General features: G+C 43.1%; 1 protein-coding gene across 1 annotated transcript; it reads left to right on the plus strand.

The window, feature by feature from the left end:
• The first annotated feature begins 71 nt into the window (after nucleotides 1-71).
• On the plus strand, nucleotides 72-12,304 carry LOC139479843 (1-acyl-sn-glycerol-3-phosphate acyltransferase epsilon-like). Its single transcript, XM_071262740.1, has 8 exons — nucleotides 72-318; nucleotides 1,925-2,003; nucleotides 3,892-4,007; nucleotides 4,961-5,050; nucleotides 6,947-7,037; nucleotides 8,059-8,223; nucleotides 8,716-8,839; nucleotides 10,094-12,304. The coding sequence occupies exons 1-8, from the start codon at nucleotides 100-102 to the stop codon at nucleotides 10,323-10,325; spliced, it is 1,116 nt and encodes a 371-aa protein (XP_071118841.1). The 5' UTR covers nucleotides 72-99; the 3' UTR covers nucleotides 10,326-12,304.
• The last annotated feature ends 4,777 nt before the right edge of the window (nucleotides 12,305-17,081 follow it).

Below are 17,081 nucleotides of genomic sequence, written 5' to 3' on the forward strand. Positions count from 1 at the left end.
TCAAAGGTGAAATCAGCAGGACGGGACGCATGCGTATCGCCGGTATCTCCCACTTCCGTTTTTCTCACATGGTTGTGGAGCACATTTGACAGGTCGGCGATGTTGTTGTCATTGTTGGTATATCTGCAGTCACTGAGATGGGTGGTCCCGACTGCGGTTATGTTGGGGTCAGCCCCTGCCTACATCACCGCTTGGATGGCGGTGCGAATGGCAACTGCAATTCTACCGAGGCGTTACTACCGACGCGGGGACGACCTTTTATATTCGGCCTACCAACGACTGATACTATTTTTTTTTGAGAACTACACAGGAGTACAGGTAAGGTGCATGCAGTTTTACTTTTCACTTAAGTTATGCTTTTGTTTGTTAAAAAAAAGCACAATATATGCGGTGTCCAGGTTGGCGCAAGGCTAAATGTTGCTCAATTTGGATGCAAAATATTTAGCATCAGGCCCCGTTCCACGAAGTGATCTTAGCGCTACGATTGTCCCAAGTCTGTGTTATGGGTGTAACGATCGTCTTAGCTCTAAGATCGCTCCCTTAAAGATGGTAACGCACCATACTTTAACACTTAAGATAGTCATAGCGCCAAGGTCGCTTTGAGTAACGCGAGCACTTATCCTGAAATGATGGGTTTGAGTAAAAAGTACTAAAAACAAATAAATTTGGAAATATAAAGCGAAGCAGCAAGTGTATGCATGATATCAGAGATGAGGTGATCTGATTGGCCATAATCAGTTCGGTCTACAAACCCAGCACTAGTTTGAGTTCAACAAGTGTTTGCGCCACATTGTCATATGTGAGCCTACACCCACAGAGTACACCCCTCCCCTCACAGTGTATGCCCCTACCCCCACAGTGTATGCCCCTACCCCCACAGTGTATGTCCCTACCCCCACAGTGTATGCCCCTACCATAACAGTGTATGCCCCTACCCCCACTGTGTATGCCCCTACCCCCACAGTGTATGCCCCTGACTCAACAGTGTATGCCCCTACCCCCACAGTGTATGCTCCTACCCCCACAGACTATATGCCTCTGTTAATCTGTTTATGAAGGTTAGGCCAGGAAATGGACTATGGGTTTCAATTATGAAATTCACCCTAAATAGAGCCCATTTCACCGTAGTTGTTTATTTAAAATAACCTGATTTTTCTTTTTAGAAAATTAACTATATGTTGGCCCTCTAGGTTTTTACTAGACTCGGACAAACTGACTAGTGGCCATATCCATCCCTGCCATACCCATACTGCAGTTGCCTGCCTCTACATGATCTGTATTATTCACCATGTTTGTTTGAATTTTTTAGCCCCTATTTTACCAATTTTTTTTTAAAAATTGTTTTATTTTTAATCTCAGTATTAACATGTTAAATTGCCCATTTCCCCTGTCGTGATAATATGGGAATATTAGTATTATTACTTAAAGTGATGTAAAACTATACTCACTCATGCACTTCACTCGGTGTGTCAATATCTGTCCTCAAGTATCTATGATCACAATGATGATATGCAACTTATACCGTATTCGACGTAATAAGAGCCCAGGGCGCTCTCAAAATTAGAAATAGGGGGCTCTTATTAGAATATTATTTTGGTGAAAAAAACACAGTTGAAACATAAATTTCGTTGTTTATGGTGACAGCCTGAAATGTTTATGTACGACAGATATATTTTCCCAGAATTTAATTGGCCATAATTAAGGGTGCATAAAATACACAAGTGAGTATTACACGCAAATAAATAAGTCTTGTGTACATTGATCAATCCGAAGGGGTGCTAATTGGGATTGTTCACCAGCCAATATATCAGCCAGTATCGCCATGGTCGCTTATTAGAGCGGGGCGCTTATTACGTCGAATACGGTATGTCTCATACATAAATGTGAAGAGTACTCACGGTTTCTACTATTTCCTGTGTGCCAGATTTACCTGTATGGGGACACAGATGTCTTGACATCCAAGAAGGAGAATGTTCTGTATATGTCCAACCACCAGTGTACAGGTAGGTCAACAATGCCTGCTAGAACTATACAAAGTTAAGGCCTATGTTCTATGTGTTATCTGCTCTGCAATATTTGATACAGTGGGGTTAAATAATCATGAAATAGTAACCACTGACCATCCAAAATGTTATTGTGGAAGAGGAATGAGTTCGATGAGATGGCATGTTGTGGATGTGTCTATGGGTGTGATAGGGAGGTGTCTACAGGTGTGATTGGGAGGTGTCTGCAGGAGTGATTGGGAGGTGTCTACAGGTGTGATAGGGAGGTGTCTGCAGGTGTGATAGGGAGGTGTCTACAGGAGTGATGGAAGGTGTCTACAGGTGTGATAGGGAGGTGTCTACAGGAGTGATGGAAGGTGTCTACAGGTGTGATAGGGAGGTGTCTACAGGAGTGATGGGAGGTGTCTACAGGTGTGATAGGGAGGTGTCTACAGGAGTGATAGGGAGGTGTCTACAGGAGTGATAGGGAGGTGTCTACAGGTGTGATAGGGAGGTGTCTACAGGAGTGATTGGGAGGTGTCTACAGGAGTGATTGGGAGGTGTCTACAGGAGTGATAGGGAGGTGTCTACAGGAGTGATGGGGAGGTGTCTACAGGAGTGATGGGAGGTGTCTACAGGTGTGATAGGGAGGTGTCTACAGGTGTGATAGGGAGGTGTCTACAGGAGTGATAGGGAGGTGTCTACAGGAGTGATGGGGAGGTGTCTACAGGAGTGATTGGGAGGTGTCTACAGGAGTGATGGGAGGTGTCTACAGGTGTGATAGGGAGGTGTCTACAGGAGTGATAGGGAGGTGTCTACAGGTGTGATTGGGAGGTGTCTACAGGAGTGATTGGGAGGTGTCTACAGGAGTGATGGGGAGGTGTCTACAGGAGTGATGGGGAGGTGTCTACAGGAGTGATAGGGAGGTGTCTACAGGAGTGATAGGGAGGTGTCTACAGGAGTGATGGGGAGGTGTCTACAGGAGTGATGGAAGGTGTCTACAGGTGTGATAGGGAGGTGTCTACAGGAGTGATAGGGAGGTGTCTACAGGAGTGATGGGAGGTGTCTGCAGGAGTGATTGGGAGGTGTCTACAGGAGTGATTGGGAGGTGTCTACAGGAGTGATGGGAGGTGTCTGCAGGAGTGATTGGGAGGTGTCTACAGGAGTGATAGGGAGGTGTCTGCAGGTGTGATAGGGAGGTGTCTGCAGGTGTGATAGGGAGGTGTCTACAGGAGTGATAGGGAGGTGTCTACAGGAGTGATTGGGAGGTGTCTACAAGAGTGATGGGAGGTGTCTACAGGTGTGATTGGGAGGTGTCTACAGGAGTGATAGGGAGGTGTCTGCAGGTGTGATAGGGAGGTGTCTGCAGGTGTGATAGGGAGGTGTCTACAGGAGTGATAGGGAGGTGTCTACAGGTGTGATAGGGAGGTGTCTACAGGAGTGATTGGGAGGTGTCTACAGGTGTGATTGGGAGGTGTCTACAGGAGTGATAGGGAGGTGTCTGCAGGAGTGATGGGAGGTGTCTACAGGTGTGATAGGGAGGTGTCTGCAGGAGTGATGAGAGGTATCTGCAGGAGTGATTGGGGGGTGTCTACAGGAGTGATGGAAGGTGTCTACAGGTGTGATGGGAGGTGTCTACAGGAGTGATTGGGAGGTGTCTACAGGAGTGATTGGGAGGTGTCTACAGGAGTGATTGGGGGGGTGTCTGCAGGAGTGATTGGGGGGGTGTCTGCAGGAGTCATCGGGAGGTGTCTGCAGGAGTGATTGGAAAGTGCCTGCAGAACTGATTGGAAAATGTGCAGGCATGATTGGGAGATTGGAAAGTATGCACACAGGAGAGATCCGAAGTGTCTTCAGCAGTGATTGATGTCTTATGTGCTGACCAACACAATGTCTTTTCTGTGCATAGTGGACTGGGTTGTGTGTGACATGCTGGCTGTGAGGCAGGGAATGCTGGGCACTCTCCGCTACGTGCTGAAAGACGGCCTCAGGTTCTTTCCCCTGTATGGATTCTATCTTGCACAGGTCAGTACTGACATGTTTGTTCATGTCTTTGAAATTTCCATTTTTCACAAGTATATTAAGTCTAAAACCTTTGTTGAACATTGGTAATGCAGCATCTGATGATAAAAGTAAATATGATTAGTTTGCATATTGTGGCAGGAACCCGGTCTTGGGTTTGATCCCAGGTTTGCCATGATCCTGGGTCAGAGTGGGTTTGTTTATTCTTAACGCCACACTCAACAATATTCCAGCTCTATGATAGTGACCTGTTAATAGAGTGTGGGGTGGATAATCCAGCGCTTGATATCATGAGCAATGATCTACACTGTGGGGGTACAGCTGAGTCATGGACCCCTGATCACCCAGCAGGCTTAGAACTAAACTGACAAGATTTACTAGCCCGGGTGGAGATAAAATGCCCTTGTAATGTTAAGATAATGGTGAAATTGGGAAATTTGTACTAGCCTGCCGGAACTTGTACTAGCCACGGGCTAACAGACTAGTGTAAAGTTCTAACCCTGCCAAAAAAATCATTTGGTCGCCTCTTACAACAAGCATTGGTTGCTGGGGACCTATTCTATCCTGAAATCCCCATAGCTATGATGGGGTCCTTTCTCAGTGAGCACAAGACCTTGTGGCTTTCATGGAATAGGAACACATGGATGATGTCCTAAAGAACTTAGAAGCTCGCCAACTCACTCAAATAACAATGGCTTGTAGCAGCGTTTCTATTTACCGTAGATATTTATTGGTGCTAATGAAATTTGGCTAGGACTGGTACATTTGAGGCAGTTAGTCCCGGGGAGTGGCTGTTAATTTTGACAAATAGTCAGACCCAGGTAAATCCCTGGCCTTTCGTAAAGTCTGTAGGATTCACTCGATTGTCATGCCCTTACGATTGACACTTATCATGATGGACAGAGATGTTGAACCATGATGATAATACATGTGTATAGTCAGATTTACTTTTCCAGCATGATTGTTTGTATGTGAAGAGAAGTGGCAAGTTTGATAAAGATCGGGCCAGTCGGCAGCTGGAGAGACTACAGAGAGACAAGACTCCCGTAAGTTCAGAAGTGCAACCAGTGTCATACCATGATACACAGACTGCAAATCTGGAGAATAATGTGTCTCTTAATTAATGCGACCCCAGACCCCCAGCCCAAAATGTGACTTAATATTATTAGTCCCCCCAACCCATGTGGAATTTTAGGGAGAACAAATGACTTCCATGAGGTACATGTGAAATGTATTTAAATGAACCTTGATCCAATCAAACAACAAAGAGCACCGTAAATAAACCTCAACCGATGTCCATTATGTAATTTCCCGTTTGAATTTTTCTTATTATATTCTTGTTACAACTGTTGGTCAATATACCGTGATGTGGAACACATACGTTTTGTTTGTATTGATGTTAGCATTGTTAGTATTTCCGTAATCCAACATGCCAAAGTAAGCTCCAAATTTCATTCAATATTGTTTACATTAATATCATCGAAATTGTATGTGACCTCATTAGCAGAACGCACAAACACAACTTTATTTACAGCAGCCACAGTCAGACTGTCGATAATGACACCTTGAAATGAAATGAACCTCAGCTGTCAGAGAATGGATACATATATCAAATGTCGTGACTTGACTCATTAAAACTCATATTTTGGTGTACTGGTAGTTTGAATATTATATGTCAACATGATGTTTTCGTGCGAAGTCTAAATTGTGACAAGTGAAACTGTTCCATACGTAAAAAATGTCAGGCAATAGCAATCAGCTGTCTCAAGTGCTATGCTTATGGTTATTAATATTTAATAACATCAAATTGTTTTTGAGATATATTATTTGTTTTTTTTTAACTGAATCACTGGTAGATGTGTGTACAGCTAATTGCTATTTCTGGCTTTGTTTACGACAAAATACATATGTTAATCTTAATCTCTGCATGTAAAACAATGCCTAACATATCAGGAAACACAATGTAAATGGTAAATCATCATGTCTAGTGATGTTTTATCACTAATTTCACATTTTTATTGAACAGGTTTGTTATCACCTGTTCATTCACCTGAGTTAAAGTGTTTGCTTGTCACACTGAAGAGCCGGGATATTGCTAAAAGCGGCATAAAAGCATACTCAGTCAGTCATTCACCTAAAGGGATACGAGGGGAGGTCCTCTTGTTAACAGTCAATTTTAAGACATAAATGTGTAGTTTAATTAATGCGAGCAAAGACCACTTGCATTTTTTGCATTAATTTCACTCACATTATTTTCAACATCTACAGTACAACAGTGTAACCTGACAATGCCTAAGCCTCCACTTTCTTATTCATTACATGTAACAGTGGATAGGTGAGGTGAAATGGGATTCAACATCGCGTCCAGGATTATTGCACTTATTGCATGCACATGTGTTTGTGTGGCTGTTTGTACTAGTCTAGGCTAATGCCGATTTTAAAGTGCTAGCCCACTGACATACCATGCCATAGTTTAACATGAATACCACACTCAGACACAGTGGACTGACTCCGAGCAGACCAGTCCTTGTTTTAGCCCCTTAATGCCGAGGGCTAGACAGGGTAACAACAAGTACCACCTTCTAACGTTTTTTTGGTATGACACAGCGGGAATCGAACCCCCGACTTTCCGCTCTCTGGGCGGACACTCTACCTCGGTCGGTAACAGTGGATAGACCAAAGATTCTGGGGCTAACATTTCATGTTATGATCTTGTGTTATTATTAATGAACAACAAACAAACAAAGAAATTAATGACATAACACCATGGACCTATCCAGTTGTCTGGTCTCAATTATGTTTGATAACACATTGATGTAAGTTGTCTTCAATTATGCCTGCTTCATTGTTCATCCTCTGTGTTGGCAGCATGGTTATTTTGGCTATCCGAGTTTCAAGGGCAGGCCAGTTTGTTTGACAGCCAGCTTTGCTATGTGTTTCAGACATGGTTTGTGGTGTTCCCAGAAGGCACACGCTTCAACCCTGAGCTGCCGGAGGTCATCAAGAAGAGTCAGGACTACGCCAAGGCTCAAGGTAGGATGCTGTGTGCTTTCAGTCTGTGAGAAGAACTTCCATTTTCCATATGTTTGTCACGCTTTTCCTGTTGTCCTTAAACATGTGTCAATCCTTTTGTATTGTCCTTATGCCGTGTGTCAATCCTTTCCTGTTGTCCTTAAGATGTGTGTCAATCCTTTCCTGTTGTCCTCAAGATGTGTGTCAGACCTTTCCTATTGTCCTTAAACGTGTGTCAATGTTTCCCTATTGTCTTTAAGACTTGTGTCAATCTTTTAGTGTTGTACTTAAGATGTGTGTCAATCCTTTCCTGTTGTCCTTAGGATGTGTGTCAATCCTTTTGTGTTGTCCTTAAGACATGTATCAATTCTCTCCTTTTGTCCTTAAACGTGTGTCAATCCTTTCGTGTTGTCCTTAAGATTTGTATCAATTCTCTCCTGTTGTCCTTAAATGTGTGTCAATCCTTTCGTGTTGTCCTAAGACGTGTATCAATTCTCTCCTGTTGTCCCTAAGATGTGTGTCAGACCTTTCCTGTAGTCCTTAAATGTGTTTTAATGTTTTCCTGTTGTCCTTTAGAGTTGTGTCAATCCTTTCATGCTGTCTTTAAGACGTGTGTCAATCCTTTTGTGTTGTCCTTAAGTCATGTATCAATTCTCTCCTGTTGTCCTTAAACATGTGTCAATCCTTTTGTGTTGTCCTTAAATGTGTGTCAATCCTTTCGTTTTGTCCTTAAATGTGTGTCAATCCTTTCGTGTTATCCTTAAGACGTGTATCAATTCTCTCCTGTTGTCCCTTAGATGTGTGTCAGACCTTTCCGGTAGTCCTTAGATGTGTTTTAATGTTTTCCTGTTGTCCTTAAATGTATGTCAATCCGTTCCTGTTGTCCTTTGTGTGTCAGTTTTCTCAGTTCTATCGTGTATGAATCCCAATTAATGCCTCTTTTCTCGCAATCACTCATCCAAAACACTGACCCCTCTGATACAATCCCCCCAGGTTTTACTCTCCCCCACTATTACACTGAAATGCTCTGTTTCCCCTGCAGGTTACCCCGTCCTCCACCACGTCCTCACCCCTCGCTACCGAGCCCTGCAGGTGGGGCTGCTGCAGATGAGGACTTGTCTGGATGCTGTGTATGATATCACTATCGCCTATGGCAACACTGTTGCCAAGGAAACAGGGGAGAGACTGACCTCTCCAGGGATGCCAGGTATATTTCACAGCTAGCGATTTCACCAGAAGCTGGGCTTAGCCGCACCTTTTTTTCATGATTGAAATTGTTTTGTTACTTTAAGTGTGTCATCATTGATTCTCCACATGTATGTATACACTTTGCTCCTCCATCCATCACCTGTGAATAGAATACACTGGGCCAATATGTGGTGGTGACATGTCAGCTAATAAAATGAGGCTGTGTATCATTCACTGAAGTTAAATGAACAAATATACTCCATGCATGGACATCGTTGGAACCCTTCCATTGCCTGGCATTGAGGCAATGTGTGTAGAGCAGATACCACAGGGTTTTGGAGCATGTTGCACATGATGTCAAGCGAGAAACATTGCCGTTTGTGGTTCTCTAAACTGAGTGCTGATTGTACTCGAAGTGTCCTCATTCATTTGTTAAAACTAGCGACTCTTAAAAATAGATATATGTACAGGTTCTCGTCTGTGAGGTGATGATGGTGTTTATGTTTGACAGACTTCCTGCAGGGCAGCAGCAAAGAGCTCCACCTACATATAGCACGTGTGCCCCTGTCTGACGTCCCCGACTCAGAGGAAAAGCTCTCACAGTGGGTGCAGCACCGGTTCCAGGAAAAAGAAAAGTGAGTAGAGTTATGGATGGATAAAGATGATAGATGGATGGGTAGGTAGAGGGGATGGATGAATGGGTAGATAGAGGTGATGGGTGAATGGGTAGGTAGAGGGGATGGATGGGTAGGTAGAGGTGATGGATGGATGGGTAGGTAGAGGGGATGGATAGATAGGTAGAGGTGATGGATGGGTAGGTAGAGGTGATGGATGGGTAGAGGTGATTGATGGATGGGTAGGTAGAGGTGATTGATGGATGGATAGGTAGAGGTGATGGATGGATAGATAGGTAGAGGTGATGGATGGATAGGTAGACGTGATGGATGGGTAGAGGTGATTGATGGGTAGGTAGAGGTGATGGATGGGTAGGTAGAGGTGATGGATGGATAGATAGGTAGAGGTGATGGATGGATAGGTAGAGGTGAAAGATGGGTAGGTAGAGGTGATGGATGGATAGGTAGAGGTGATGGATGGGTAGGTAGAGGTGATGGATGGATAGATAGAGGTGATAGATGGATAGGTAGAGGTGATGGATGGGTAGGTAGAGGTGATGGATGGATAGGTAGAGGTGATTGATGGGTAGGTAGAGGTGATGGATGGGTAGATAGGTAGAGGTGATGGATGGATAGGTAGGTAGAGGTGATGGATGGGTAGGTAGAGGTGATGGATGGGTAGATAGGTAGAGGTGACGGATGGATAGGTAGGTAGAGGTGATGGATGGGTAGGTAGAGGTGATGGATGGGTAGGTAGAGGTGATGGATGGATGGGTAGGTAGAGGTGATGGATGGGTAGGTAGGTAGAGGTGATGGATGGGTAGGTAGAGGTGATGGATGGGTAGGTAGGTAGAGGTGATGGATGGGTAGGTAGGTAGAGGTGATGGATGGGTAGGTAAGTAGAGGCGATGGATGGATGGGTAGGTAGAGGTGATGGATGGATGGGTAGGTAGAGGTGATGGATGGGTAGGTAGGTAGAGGTGATGGATGGATGGATGGGTAGGTAGAGGTGATGGATGGGTAGGTAGGTAGAGGCGATGGATGGGTAGGTAGGTAGAGGCGATGGATGGGTAGGTAGGTAGAGGTGATGAAGGGGTCAAGGTGATAGGTGGATGGGTAGAGGTGGAGGTGATGGATGGGTAGGTAGATGTGATGATAGATGATAGAAACCCTTTGTTAAAAATAAATCCATCTAAAATTGAGTCGACTTTGTACCTTGTGAGTGCAGTTGTTTACTGTGATCAGCATTAGAGATGTTCCATCCAATCTCCACAGGCTGCTGTCCCACTTCTACTCCCCGAACAACAGCTGTAGTGAGCCCCGCCAGTGTTTCCCCGGCAAGCAGGTCAAGTCAGGTCTTCCCCTCATCTCTACAGCGCCCGCCTTCATCTTCTGGGGTGGACTCTTCACAGCGGTGCTGGCCACGTCGGAGGGCCGGGCTGTGTACTGGAAGGTGGCCCTAGGGTCCACGGCAGCTGGCTGTCTGTGGATGGCCGTGCGCTCATAACCAGGAGGGTACATAGGCTGTCTGCGCTAGATGTCGGGCATAATATCAACTGACTCCACCAGCTGGAGTATTTGCAGTGCTTCTCAGTCTTCTTTTCATTGCCAAAATTTGTCACTTTGTTGTGTTGACACTGATAAAGTTGATCTGAGCAAGACTATGAACTAACAACTGTTGGCGGTTCCTGTCTGATCAGACGAAGGCCAGCACATTTGTGATCTGTGAACCAGTTTCTGTGTGACGACGCACAGGCTCCTGTGTGTGATAACCAGGTATTATTGTGCCTGATGTGAAGGTCTTGTGTAGGGTCAGCTCACTGCATGGATGTGTTCAAGCTCTAATGTGTGAGACTACACTGTGTGTCTGGATTGTGTATTGACACACTGTGTCTGGATTGTGTGTTGACACACTGTGTGTCTGGATTGTGTGTGGACACACTGTGTGTCTGGATTGTGTGTTGACACACTGTGTGTCTGGATTGTGTGTTGACACGCTGTGTCTGGATTGTGTGTTGACACGCTGTGTGTCTGGATTGTGTGTGGACACACTGTGTCTGGATTGTGTGTTGACACGCTGTGTGTCTGGATTGTGTGTGGACACACTGTGTCTGGATTGTGTGTGGACACACTGTGTGTCTGGATTGTGTGTTGACATGCTGTGTGTCTGAATTGTGTGTTGACACACTGTGTGTCTGGATTGTGTGTTGACACGCTGTGTGTCTGGATTGTGTGTTGACATGCTGTGTGTCTGGATTGTGTGTGGACACACTCTGTCTAGATTGTGTGTTGACATGCTGTGTGTCTGGATTGTGTGTGGACACACTGTGTGTCTGGATTGTGTGTTGACACACTGTGTGTCTGGATTGTGTGTTGACACACTGTGTCTGGATTGTGTGTGGACACACTGTCTGGATTGTGTGTTGACACACTGTTTGTCTGGATTGTGTATAGACTCATAGTGTGTCCGGATTGTGTATAGACACATATTGTGTCCGGATTGTGTGTTGACACGCTGTGTGTCTGGATTGTGTATAGACACATAGTGTGTCTGGATTGTGTGTTGACATACTATTTGTCTGGATTGTGTATAGACACATAGTGTGTCTTGATTGTATATAGACAGATAGTATGTCTGGATTGTATATAGACAGATAGTGTGTCTGGATTGTATATAGACAGATAGTGTGTCTGGATTGTGTGTTGACACACTGTGTGTCTGGATTGTGTGTTGACACACTGTGTGTCCGGATTGTGTGTTGACACATAGTGTGTCTGGATTGTGTGTTGACACACTGTGTGTCTGGATTGTGTGTTGAGACGCTGTGTGTCTGGATTGTTTGTTGACACACTGTGTGTCTGGATTGTGTGTTGACACACTGTGTGTCTGGATTGTGTGTGGACACATAGTGTGTCTGGATTGTGTGTGGACACACTCTGTCTGGATTGTGTGTTGACATGCTGTGTGTCTGGATTGTGTGTTGACACATAGTGTGTCTGGATTGTGTGTGGACACACTCTGTCTGGATTGTGTGTTGACACGCTGTGTGTCTGGATTGTGTGTTGACATGCTGTGTGTCTGGATTGTGTGTGGACACACTCTGTCTAGATTGTGTGTTGACATGCTGTGTGTCTGGATTGTGTGTGGACACACTGTGTGTCTGGATTGTGTGTTGACACACTGTGTGTCTGGATTGTGTGTTGACACACTGTGTTTGGATTGTGTGTGGACACACTGTCTGGATTGTGTGTTGACACACTGTGTGTCTGGATTGTGTATAGACACATAGTGTGTCCGGATTGTGTATAGACACATATTGTGTCCGGATTGTGTGTTGACACGCTGTGTGTCTGGATTGTGTATAGACACATAGTGTGTCTGGATTGTGTGTTGACATACTATTTGTCTGGATTGTGTATAGACACATAGTGTGTCTTGATTGTATATAGACAGATAGTGTGTCTGGATTGTATATAGACAGATAGTGTGTCGACACGCTGTGTGTCTGGATTGTGTATAGACACATAGTGTGTCTGGATTGTGTGTTGACATACTATTTGTCTTGATTGTATATAGACAGATAGTGTGTCTGGATTGTATATAGACAGATAGTGTGTCTGGATTGTGTGTTGACACATTGGGTCTGGATTGTGTCTCTGGATTGTGTGTTGACACTGATATTATGTGTCTGGAATGTGTGGTGATGCATTGTGTGTCTGTTATGCATGACCACAATATTGTGTGTCTGGAATGTGTGTAGACATATTGTCCAAATTGGGAAAATCAATATTTATACGTTCTGTAGGCCACAGGTATTTGGTGAGCTGACCTACACCTGGAACATGGTTGATGTCAAAATTAGAATTTATGATTATATAAGGAAATTGGTTGATGTTTAATTTAAGATAAAATAAGCTGTCATTTGGAACATGGTTGTTGTTGAAGTTATATGGATTAGTATGCTGAATTATTTCAGGATGTGGCTAATGCGAAATTAGGATTGATGATTGGACTTATCCATGAACATGGTTGATGTTAAAATTAGGTTTGATGAGTGGACTTATCCATGAACATGGTTGATCTTAAAATTAGGGTGATGCTTGGACATATCCATGAGCATGGCTGAGGATAAAATTAGGATTGATGAGTGGACTAATCCATGAACATAGTTAATTATATAATTAGGATTGTTGAGTAGACATATCCATAAACTTGGTTGAGGATAAAATTAGGATTGATGAGTGGACTAATCCATGAACGTGGTTGATGTTAAAACTAGGATTGATGAGTGGACTTATCCATGAACATGGTTGATTATAAAATTGGGATTGTTGAGCGGACTTATCCATGAACATGGTTGATGTAAAAAATAAGGATTGATGAGTGGGCTTATTCATGAACATGGTTGATGATAAAATTAGGATTGTTGAGTAGACTTATCCATGAACATGGTTGATGGTATAATTAGGATTAAAAGCTGCCTTATGATCCAAATGCTAGGAAGATTGTTGATGAATGGGAGCCTGTCCTTAATGGAGAGCTGGTTCAATAGTTACTGGTTACAACATGAACAAAAGGGATGTTATTGTTTTATAGTGATGATTTGCTCAGTCATAATTTAGTGTAGAAGGAGTGTGAGAATATGTTGCATGTTTTATACCGATTTGTATTCCAGATAACCTTTTTTTGTTGGTTGCATGTGAATGTTTGTTTGGGATGCAGCACGCCAATCAAGCAACGGAAAATCTTACAATGATATTACCATGATAACAGGAGCGGCTTTATCATGACAGAAACTTTTACTCATGTTAAAATCAAACATTGCCTTTTACAGGACTCTGGTCATTGTGTTCTGTTGTTAAAACTGTTTTGTGTGAGTGATGAGTTGACACTGCACACCCATAGTACTAGTATACTACATGGATGAAATGTGCAGGCCTAAAATATGTTCTTTCACATAGATGTGCCACACATTCATAAGATTTATACTACATAATTTGTACCTATCAGATGTGCCATACTGTATTACCTATATACCACACCCATCAAATGTGCTTCCTGATCTAATCTGTGTTACATTATTTTTGTTTGTACTAATGACATTATCATATCTAGAGAAGAAAGATGCTGTGCATGTATTGTATAAAGATCATATGAATCTTCCAGGGTAGAGGAGATCTGTCCTGTGTTGTACAGGCAACTTGAGACGTGACACACACCATGGTAGAGATCTGTCCTGTGTTGTACAGGCAACTTGAGGTGTGACACACTCCATGGTAGAGATCTGTCCTGTGTTATACAGGCAACTTGAAGTGCGACACACTCCATGGTAGAGATCTGTCCTGTGTTGTACAGGCAACTTGAGGTGTGACACACTCCATGGTAGAGATCGGTCCTGTGTTGTACAGGCAACTTGAGGTGTGACACACACCATGGTAGAGATCTGTCCTGTGTTGTACAGGCAACTTGAGGTGTGACACACTCCATGGTAGTGGTCTGTCCTGTGTTGTACAGGCAACTTGAGGTGTGACACACTCCATGGGAGAGATCTGTCCTGTGTATTCAAGGTTTCAAGTGGCTGTTCCTTCAGCTGTGAGTTGATGGGAATCAAGTGTGTTTGTTATCGTTGCGGAATGTACTGTCCAGATGCCGAGACACCAGGGCAGGTGATGGACAGCTTGCTTTATCATGTTAAAGTGCTTTTACAGATTTTAGCCAATATCATTAGTGATATATTGTTGTACTGTGCCAAGTATGTAATCAAAATCCTCTATGTAATCAAGACTGTGTGAATGTAGTATTGTTGGTTTGATAGTGAATGAAATAAACATCTGAACATTGATGCTTGTGAACTTTTTCCGCCATTCCTAGAGATAACATGTCAATTGCATATATATCTGATTCAAGGAAAGAATTTACTGTGCATGAAAAATGCTTTAAGCAACATGACAGTTTTCCATGTTGTTGTGAAATGAATGTTTGAGAGGAGACAACGCTTTGTATAAATGCTCACATTTTCGGGGGCTGATATAACTAAGCTCAGTCATGCTGAGTGTGAATGCAGTCCATGGATGTAAATCTGCACATCAGTCATCACAAGTTCAGACAAGGGTGACCCAGATATCTCAGGCGCTACAATTTGCTGTGCAGAGTTTTGTCCCATAGGCATGCCAGAAACCTATGATTGTGGGTTCGAATCCTGGTTTGTTTCTTGGTGTGACAGCGCCATACCCCTGCTTGGGTTTCATCAATGTGGTAAACATCTTAGACGTGCATCACTTCGGGTTTCACCCTCACGCAATAAGTGGACACAAATCAGTGAAGTCCAAGGGGAAATAACACCACACATCTGATGTCATCAAGATACCACTCCTGCGTCTTCGTCTATTTCATCCTATTGCTTGCCATCCTTTCGTCTGATGTTCTAAATCAAATTTGTGCTTCAGAATGACTTTTTAAAAATTGATTTGACAGCTTTATAATGAATTGTTTCTCCCAGCCTCTGCTTTCCTAATTGATTGTGTTGTGCATTAGGCTGCCATCTTGAAAGAGTAATCTCAGATGAACACTCCCACAATTCCAACTGGTGACTTTGTAGTTTCTTGTAACAAATACAATGTAATATATGTTAATATCAAGCAGCATTTGGTTTATGTGACTTACTGTGCACATATGACAGGCTTTGCACTAATTTTACAAGTCTTTAAATTTCAATGAAAATTGTTATTTTATAAATTTAAAGAGTCTGATGTCTAAACCCAGTGACAGTTGTAAAATATTTGAAAGTTACTTTTATCTGTTGATTTGTACAAGGTAAATGTTTATTCTCGGTGGGTATATGCGAAGCTGGGTACATGGTTCCATTGTGAGACCTCTGAGGTGTCAGTAGGTGTATTTGCATTTAAACTTCCAAATGTGGGTATCTCTTTCATATTTCTTGTTACAAAACGGCAAGTAATCCATACGCCTGAATTGTCTTGAAACACGTAAATTTCCTGAACACTTTGTCATGTGATTGAAAAGATCTGAATGAACACTTATATCAAACAAAGAGCTCTTAATCTGAACATTAATATTCATCAGGTTCCAGTGGACAGAGTTTATTTCAGTAAGCAGATGACGACACACACCACTGACAGACAGCCACTCCAACAACAGGGTGACAAGACACATGGAAATTAGACAGCAGTCATGAGGAAACTAAATCTCAACAGGTCCTCCAGTAGCTGGTCTGTGATCAGCAGTCATGCAGTAAGGAGTCCGATTGATGTTCATTAAGTGCACCCTTACACCATGACACGTATCAAGATACGTATCCTCGCATGCAATACATGAGTATAGTTACCTCTTGCTATGTACCAGGGTTACAACTTAACACTAGCCTGGGCAGCGTTAGAAATTGACACTAGTCCTGTAGTTCAAGTTCAAGAGGTTTTATTGTAGTCCTTGCCAAACTGCACAATTGTTAAGGTATCATGTGGACTAGTAGAAATTTGCCATTTTAAAGGGTTTTGCTATGTTATCATTATAAGGACTAGTGGATAAAAACTGGTAGTTTCTGCTGCTGCTGGGCCTTGTACAAATTACTGCGGGCAACTAAACACTTCCCAATTTCCCCATTGTTTTAACATCACCCTGGCATTTTATCTTTACCCAAGCTAGTAAAGCTTTTGAGTTTAGTTCTAACCCTGTGTACCCATGCTCTGTGATACATATTGGTACAGTCACCTTATGATACATACCTTAAGACTGTGATTCACACTGATATAGTTGACTCATTATACGTATCACCTGCTGGTGATATCGTTTTACATTAAATCTACAATACAGGCTGCTTGGCCCACCTGCACAAAACGATCTTAGCGCTTAGACTACATAACACCTACACTTCAACACGGACAAACAATGACTGTAGAGCTAAGATTACTTTGTGAAAGTTGGCACTGGTGACCTTGACCTTTGAGAAGGTTGACCTGGAAATATGGCCGACTTTCAACCATGTTGCTTCAAGCATGCACACATACATTCTTAACATATGTAGAATAAATAGATAAGATTATATTACACCAGTCCTGTCACAATATACAACTAGCTGCTCACATCATACATGGCATACAAAAATACAAGATGATACACACATCACAGAACGAAACAACCCATTCGGCATGGCTGCCGCTAACAACTTGTGCAAACCTTGCATTCATGGACAGTACACTTACAACCAGGCATAGGGTCAACCATCCGATGACATGCTGACCTTTG

This window comes from Haliotis cracherodii, unplaced genomic scaffold, assembly GCF_022045235.1.
Source record: "Haliotis cracherodii isolate W230 unplaced genomic scaffold, xgHalCrac1.p SCAF_4, whole genome shotgun sequence".
Taxonomy (NCBI): domain Eukaryota; kingdom Metazoa; phylum Mollusca; class Gastropoda; order Lepetellida; family Haliotidae; genus Haliotis; species Haliotis cracherodii.

Bases quoted from the DNA above. Each gene is read 5' to 3' on its own strand.
- LOC139479843 (XM_071262740.1), top strand. From the start codon at position 100: ATGTTGTTGTCATTGTTGGTATATCTGCAGTCACTGAGATGGGTGGTC. The intron at 2,004-3,891 runs GTAGGTCAACAA...TTCTGTGCATAG, and splicing joins GTCCAACCACCAGTGTACAG to TGGACTGGGTTGTGTGTGAC. The intron at 4,008-4,960 runs GTCAGTACTGAC...TTACTTTTCCAG, and splicing joins ATGGATTCTATCTTGCACAG to CATGATTGTTTGTATGTGAA.